Below are 7,701 nucleotides of genomic sequence, written 5' to 3'. Positions count from 1 at the left end.
GCGCATTTTTGCTTTCACACTTTTTATCCTTTTCAAAAAACTTTTTATTCAGTACAGTAAGTTTAAGATCAAAAATACTGAAAACAGTTTATCCCGTTCCGAGTTCTTCAATATCATCTTCAATTTCTGGTTCGAAACGACTATTCGCAGATTTGGACATTTCAACTTTTATCTAAAAATCAATCAGAACATTTTTTTAAAAATATAAACCGTTTAAAGAAAATAAATACCACTTTCCCGTCGATTTCATGCTTCCCGTGCTGTAGAACATTTTGTACAGCATCTTTCTGATCGAAATCGAATCAACGCGTAATTGTTACTCAGTCCGGGTTTTTTTTATTCTAAATAATTTTATCATCAATCAATGTTTATCAACTGTTCAATACCTTACGTATGGGATATAGACATTCGTTACAAAGCCGAACTGTTTGAAATAATTGTAAAGTTGAGCTGAAAAATTTCATTTGCATGAAAAACTAATTCATATAATCATAATGGATACCTTTCCCAGTTATCCACGAAAGCGAGGTAACATAGATTTGGGAATGATCGAGACAAGTCTGTAGCACATTGACGGACGAAATGTAAAAATTGCATTTTAAATAAATATTTTTCTAAAAAAAGCTATAATTGCAACTGAACTTTAATTTTTAACTTAATGAAATTCAAGACAAAGCATATAAAAAGTGATCCGCTACTGAAAAGAAAACCATTTTTATACCTCACAATGTAGATATTATTCAAATGTGAGCATAGAAAGTATGCAAATCACAAAAGTACTTATCAGTTATTTCCCAACTGTTTTCACCGTATTACATTTAAAATCAAGTAACTGTTATGGACAGTTGAAAATTTTATTTCTTATTATTAAATCCGATTCACTGTTTTATTTTTTTTCAAATAAAATTTGTTGGAAAAATTAAAAAGTCAAAAGTTTATTCCAACTAATCTAGAAATTACTGTAACATTTTTTTTGAAAAAAAATAATTTCTGATGTAAAATTTGTCGTATAATTAATTAATATAATTTATTTAAGAATAAAATAATTTTATTAAATTATAATTGACGCAACTCATTTATACTCTCATTTTTATCGGAAACCGCTACAGTATGCTGTTGTCAAGTTTGCTGCAAATGTGCCATTTGGCATATCTTTTTGTATTGTCATGATCAAGCTTGTCGGTGGTGGTCTTTTTTTCTGTCATTTGTGACATATTTTTTCTAAGCATTCTAAAGTGACAATTAATGTTTATTGTGAGTGTATTTTTCTGTTTAAATTTCCTTTGAGTATTTACAGTTTTGGCGCAAGCTCAAGGTCATTTGATAATATGCCTTTTCGTGTGTTATTTGATACTTTGCTTTATTCATCAGAACTATGAACATCATTCTTTTTTTCGGCATGGTCGTTCTTCTTCTTATTCTTTTGAGTTTTCACTTATTTGAATAACTTATTTCTGTATATTATATAGTACCTAAACAAAAGTAAGGTTTTCATTAGGTTTTGTGCTAGTTTTTTTTGGTTTGAAATTAAATATATTTTTATTTTTTTAGCGTTAGTTGTACAAAAAATTTAAGTTCAACAAGATTGACGAACTCGACGTCTTTTCATTACAAATTTGTATTTCTATTTTCAATGATGTTGACATTTGTATACTGCATTTATACAAAAGGCTGATAGTTGATTTTTTATTGCACTTTTTACTTCAAATGGCACTTTAATTTATCACTGCCGTTTATACGTTTATATTGGTTGACGTTGAATTTCAGCTATTACTGAAATGAATGAAATTTCGAAGTGAGGTTTTCGTTGAGCAACATCAGTTGTTTGTTTTTCAATTTTTTTCAAAATTTTACAATCCAGGTGACTATTATTTAATTTTCATTATTTTACTTTCAAACTGTGGCATTTATTTGTTTTCTGGAATTGTTGTTTCTCAGTATTTCCGTAAATTGCCCCGCCGTGTTTCTTGCCATCCGTGTTTGACGTGGCATTTTTGTTCACATGCAATGCCACAGTATGAGAAATAATCAGGTAGAATCATGTAAGGGGTTTAACAGAAACGGTTCATATTATGTATATTTAACTTTCCATTTTCTTTATTTGTATTGTTTTTCATTGTGTGAAACATATTTTCATTATAGTAGCCACCAACAAAATTGTAGTGCATCCATTTTATTTATTTGAATAGTTTCAATTTCATTGATTTTCAAATTACATATGCTAAGCATTTGTGCTGTTGTTATTATTTTTACGTTTAATATAACAGATTCCATTGTTTTTGGACAATTTTCTGCTTTACGTGTTTTATTTGGCAAACATTTTAATAAGTCTGATTTAGTTTTGTTGCCTTGTCGCATTTGGTGATGATGCATTTCTTTTATGAACTATGTACAATTGATTAGTTGTAGGCAAAATGATATTTGGAAAATGGTTTATAACAGCAGTTTGTCTTTTGCTCATTTCAATACCTGTTCGAAATGTACTCAGTGCAGATGAAGATGACGATGATGCATTGGTTGAAGAGGAAAGCGATAAATTGAAAGCAGGTGGAAAATCGCTTGGCGATTCAGATGACGAAGAAGTGCTAGAAGGTTTGGCACCTTCGCCGGATATAGAAGCAGCGATGCTTTTCACTGAACCACCGAACAGTAAAGAACTGCCTTCCGGGAAACCTGCGCATATGCTGATCAGTTTTTTCAACGGCGGTATTGACGAATATTTCGTAGATAGCATACAGGCATTTTTGAAATATCCAACCGATTACTCTTACAATGTACACAATTACAGTGTTCGCAGTTATCACCAAGCAGTGTATCCGGATACGGAAGCATCATTTGAATATTCGATGATGGCATTCGATTCTCTGGCCGGTCGACCGTTCGGTTTAGTTGTACTGGTCGACTACAAATTAGCCGATGGTCGTGAATTTCGAAGCACCGTATTCAACGAGACGGTCCACATTGTCGAAGAGGAATCTGCATTCAATCCGGAGATGATATTTTTGGTCATGGTGTTCGTCATCATTGGCTGTTTGGTGGCCGCTTTCGCTTACCAATTTATTAGCGGCAAAAGTCGCAAACATGTTGTGAAAAAGCATGTTGAAGTGGAAATGGGCACTACAAATGCGGGTGATGTGGATTTGGACTGGATACCGAAACAAATTTTGGCCATGTCGGAGCGTTCGCGTCAGCCGACGCAGAAAACATCCCCCAGAATGCGCAAAAATGGCAAAAATGCTCACCAGGCAAAAGCGAGAGCGGATTAATTTTTCCAAAACAAAACAGTTTTTCGTTTTCCCATTACTTGTTTATTTTATTATTAAAAAAAAAATTTTTTTCCAAAATTCTACAAGTACAGTAAGACGGCCTGTGTGACGTTGTGATCAGTTTTGCCGATGAGCTGATTTCACATCTGTTGCTCTCTGTTGATGTGATGATGATCAGTGCAGTTTATTTCTGCTTGTCGTCATCCAAAAGATTCAATAAACTAGGTGATTGTTGCTGTTGTTGTAGATTTGATTTTACGTAATTTATTGTATGGAAGAAGCGAAACCAATTTAAGAGGTGAGCAAATTTTGTTTGTTTATTTCTGCATTTTTATCTTTAAAAATCTTTGTTGACGTCAAATGATGATACTTTGAAGCGTTTGATTATTGATGAGGATTTTTTTGTTGATCAATTCTGAAATTATTTTTTTTTTAATAATTTTTTAAAAATGTTCTTCTGTTCATGTTTTCTGCTCAAATTCCTTCTTTTAGTCGAATATCAAATCAAACAGTTCAAAATGCGCGCTTTTTTTATGAAAACGAAGGAGCGAAAAAGCAGAACTTCAAATACAACAGGTAAACGTGATGAAAAAACAAATATTAAATTATGAAAAACAAACAATTGCAGTAATATGATGATTATTTTGCTGTTTATTATTTTATCCAGTGTGAAAATATATGTTGAAATTTGTGAACTTTCTGTTAACTTGTATCGAAAAGATACGATAAGTAAATTCGTGTCACTGAATTCACGTTATAAAAGTTTCAACTATTTTTGTAGAGTAAATTTTGTTATTTATCATAAGTTTAAGTAAATTTTTACATCTTTGTATTTCTAAAACTTGCGATTGAGGTTTTTCGAATTCAACGACGATGCTGTATAGCGTTGATTTCGAAAGAAAATTGTATTTTATCTATTTAACTTATTAATTAATTGATTAAGCTTTGTAGGTACAGTGTTTAAATACCAATCTTTTTGCATGTTTTTTCACACGTTGAATAGAATACATCATAGCACATCAGTTCATATTTTTTACTCATGTGAACTATAATTTAAATTCTGTTGTACATTTTGCTTTGGTATATTTTAAATTAATGATAATATACAATAGATTTTTGTGTTTTTCTGATTAATATTTTTTTTCTAATCTTTATATTGAATTAGTAAAATTATGTTTACGTTGAACTTCTTTTAAAAGCAATAACAAAAGTTCAGACAACATTGCAATTATGATTAATGCTTCTACAAGTGGAGTTAATTATTTTTCAAATAAAATATAAATAATAAATAATGAGCAAATCTATTAATCTTCTTAGCATTTTGTTGGTCTGTGGCATCGAAATTTCCATAAATGAATTTGATTTTATTGAATTTTATAAAAATGAAACTGAAATAGACAATTTAACAATTTTTAGAATAATAAATAAGCAAAAAATATGAGTGATGAGCGTTCAGTTGATTGTGTCCGTTAGTTTTTAAGTGTACGACAAAGCCATTGGAAATTTTTCGCGTCGACTTTTGTAGCGAATCGAATACTGTATTTAGCCAAAGAACGTCGTGTAGCTATTTTCATTTTTATCTTCGTCTTCTTTCTTTCTACAGCAGTGATCTGTTGCCAAGAGAATAATTCGGGATTTTGAATGTTTTCAGAATAGTAAAGGCAAACACCATGGTTGCTCAAACCAAAGCAGATATTATTCCACTCAAACCACGTCTCTCCGTAGCAGGTCATTGTAGCTGCCAGTAGCAGATAGTGTTTCAAATTGAAATAAATCTGGTGAGTTTGTTTTAATGTATTTTGCATAATTATGATGTCATTTTTCCATTTTTTTAAACTCCACTGGTTGTATCGTTTAAAAGCCCAAACTGGCAAACGTTTTTCGAATTTAATATTTTCATTATTGGCATTTTCATCCTTCACCAACCATTCCATAGCGATCAGTGTGACCAGGTTGTTGTATGTCATGCTGGTTTTTCCATTGTAAATGTTGTTTCTCATTTCTACGTACAACAGTTCCAAACATTTGTCGGATAATAATGGTATTGTTCTCGCTTCGGGATAGCGATACGGTTTCAATGTTAATTGCAGTGATTTTTTAAAGTTGTTCACTTGGCGTAGAAGCTTTTTATCGTGCAATAAATATTTCTCAATTTTATTCCCATCTTCATAGGTTAGTGTAAAATAGTGATATTCTTCTTCTGCAACGTGAATTTTGTCCAAAATCATCTTCAACAGCTTGCCAACTTTGACATTTTTGCTGCAGTCTATTGTCAGCTTGTTCAGGGATGTAGTTACAGGCAACTGCATTGTTGTTTTTCTCTTCTCCATGATGAGCACAGGGAATTTTGCAGAATACAGAATTTTTTTAAGTCCAGCTGCTTACGCGGTTTCAATTTTAAATATAGGAAATGGTCTTTAAAGAAATTTATTTACTCGAGCTTATTGGGCTTTTTTTAAACCTTCATTTTAAAGCTTTGAATTTTAAAAAGGTTGTTTAAAGTTTTAAAAAGTTGAATTTTTGTTTTAAAATTTCCAAATTGTACTGTGTATGTTTGTGAATGTGGAGTCGATTATTGAATACCTGTCGGTTCAACCTAACGCAATGGGTTTATTAATAAAATAAAACATGTCAAGGCTGGACGTTCTGCGTGCGCTTTGTAATATACAATATTGAATATGATGAAAAATATTAAGCGAAAATAAGTGAAAAAAATTGTGTGGTTGTTTGGATGATTGGAAAGTGAAATGAAATTGGACGTTGGAAAATTTTAATCGTAATAAGCGCTTGTTACGTCGAAGGAGCTGTTGTTCAAATTGCGCCGTTGGAGGGACAAATTGAGCCCAGTTTTTGAGTAAGGTTCTTTGTCAGCGTGGGTTGGAAAAGCGAATGGCAACGGCAAAGAGCTAGCCGTATTCAAGCATCTGAGCATGCGACAGAAGCGGGTCCTGAATCGTCGGCAAAATATCAAATACAAGTAGAGATTGATGCTCGAATTGAATTCTACAAGCAGATTGTTCACATCCATCAGGCAATAGAAGATGTACTTGTCGTCTTTCATGTTGTCGAAAAAGCCGGCTGCTTCGAGCGCATTCAAGACAAATGCCAGCGTATTGGAGACGAAAAATATGACAACCAAGACGATCATCATCACCGCAAGGCGATGCTGCCTGAGCTGAGAACGGCTCATTGTGGCACGCAGGCGACGGGCCCGGAAAATCGTGTGCACAATGCAGCAGTTGACCGACGCCAGCGTGAACAACGGTAAACCGAACACGGTGAAGAAATACATCCAATGGACGAAGACCTGTACATAGAGTTCGTTGCTGCGCAGCAGTGGAACCACACGGTTGTGGTCGTCGATTCGATATTCCCAGAAACGGCAGAAATTGTACAACACCGACGTCGTGGTAACCACGCAGAGAACCGCCACCGACCGTCTAGCGCTGCACAGGCTTCTCGCCGCCAGCGGGTGACAGACCGCGATGTATCTTTCGACACTGATCGACACCATTGTCCAAACTGAGGCGCAATGGGCCATCATCGATATCGGATACAGAGTTACGGTCAAGTGGTTCATCATTTTCATCAACTGTTCCGACGGTCTGTACGTGTACAAGGCGATCACGCTGTACACTGGCGTGCCGGACAGAAGCAGGGCGTTGTCGGCGGCGGCCAGCCCAATCAGCAGAATATCCATCGACGTGGGTGTGCTATTGGAACGACGAAACAAGTGGATGAAAATGGCGTTGCTGACCAAGCCGATTACGGCAACGACAATCATCAGCACACTGCAGACGACATTGAACAGAAATTGACTTGCCGGATATGAATAGGCAGCTAACAGTGGCGACAAACTTTCTTCGAACACAATTGCCGCCGCCGCCGCCCCTTTGTTTGTCCAATTCGAAGTTGAATTGAAATTTGAATTTTCAGCCGACGGTGAACAACCCATAATTATTGTTGTCATCAATATTAAATATTTGCCAAGCTGTGGCAGGACGCTTGTGGATGTTCTGAATTCGAGAGGATTTTATTAATTAATTACTAATTTTCTGCTTCTTCGTCTTTTTCTTCTTCTTCTTCTTCTTCTTGTTGTTGTTGTACTTTTGCTACTGCTGCTTGTATTGACAACGACAGATGAGGCATGATTGGTCACACAGACAGTGGGAATATTTTATTTCATCGCGTTTCACACGACCACGTCGTTGGTACATCAAGTAACATGAGCTTGACGACGGCAATTTCTGCGAGAAAAAAAAATGCAAATTTTAATTTTTTTTTCTTCAATTAAATCGTGTAAACTGTCAAAGTGAATAACGGTCGAGAAAAGTTGCATGAATGTAATCGACTGCGTCATGACAATTTAAAATCGAATTAATTCGGATTTTTTTTTCTTGCTTTTTATTTCTGGAGGGAATTTTAGAAATTTACG

General features: G+C 34.4%; 4 protein-coding genes across 4 annotated transcripts; 1 reads left to right on the top strand and 3 right to left on the bottom strand.

Annotated features, from left to right (window-relative positions):
• Positions 1 to 88: 88 nt before the first annotated feature.
• Tsp_12359 (conserved hypothetical protein) lies at positions 89 to 1,150 on the bottom strand. The gene is made up of 4 exons (XM_003370396.1): positions 1,102 to 1,150; positions 503 to 614; positions 387 to 450; positions 89 to 172 (listed from the first exon to the last, which is right to left on the bottom strand). Exons 1-4 carry the CDS (start codon positions 1,148 to 1,150, stop codon positions 89 to 91), a joined length of 309 nt encoding a protein of 102 aa, XP_003370444.1.
• A 1,264-nt stretch (positions 1,151 to 2,414) lies between these two features.
• Tsp_12358 (putative translocon-associated protein subunit alpha) lies at positions 2,415 to 3,266 on the top strand. Its single transcript, XM_003370395.1, has one exon. The coding sequence runs from the start codon at positions 2,415 to 2,417 to the stop codon at positions 3,264 to 3,266; it is 852 nt and encodes a 283-aa protein (XP_003370443.1).
• Positions 3,267 to 4,735: 1,469 nt separating this feature from the next.
• Positions 4,736 to 5,596, bottom strand: Tsp_12357 (FERM N- domain protein). The gene has a single exon (XM_003370394.1). It carries the CDS (start codon positions 5,594 to 5,596, stop codon positions 4,736 to 4,738), a length of 861 nt encoding a protein of 286 aa, XP_003370442.1.
• Positions 5,597 to 6,036: 440 nt separating this feature from the next.
• Positions 6,037 to 7,282, bottom strand: Tsp_12356 (putative FMRFamide receptor; the record flags this gene model as incomplete). The annotated part of the gene is made up of 1 exon (XM_003370393.1): positions 6,037 to 7,282. A coding segment is annotated over one exon (1,246 nt), but the record flags the coding sequence as incomplete, so codon positions are not given.
• Positions 7,283 to 7,701: the final 419 nt, after the last annotated feature.

This window comes from Trichinella spiralis (genome assembly GCF_000181795.1).
Source record: "Trichinella spiralis strain ISS 195 chromosome Unknown Scfld813, whole genome shotgun sequence".
Taxonomy (NCBI): domain Eukaryota; kingdom Metazoa; phylum Nematoda; class Enoplea; order Trichinellida; family Trichinellidae; genus Trichinella; species Trichinella spiralis.
The sequence above is the reverse complement of the archived record's forward strand: the minus strand, read 5'-3'. Positions and strand labels throughout refer to the sequence as shown.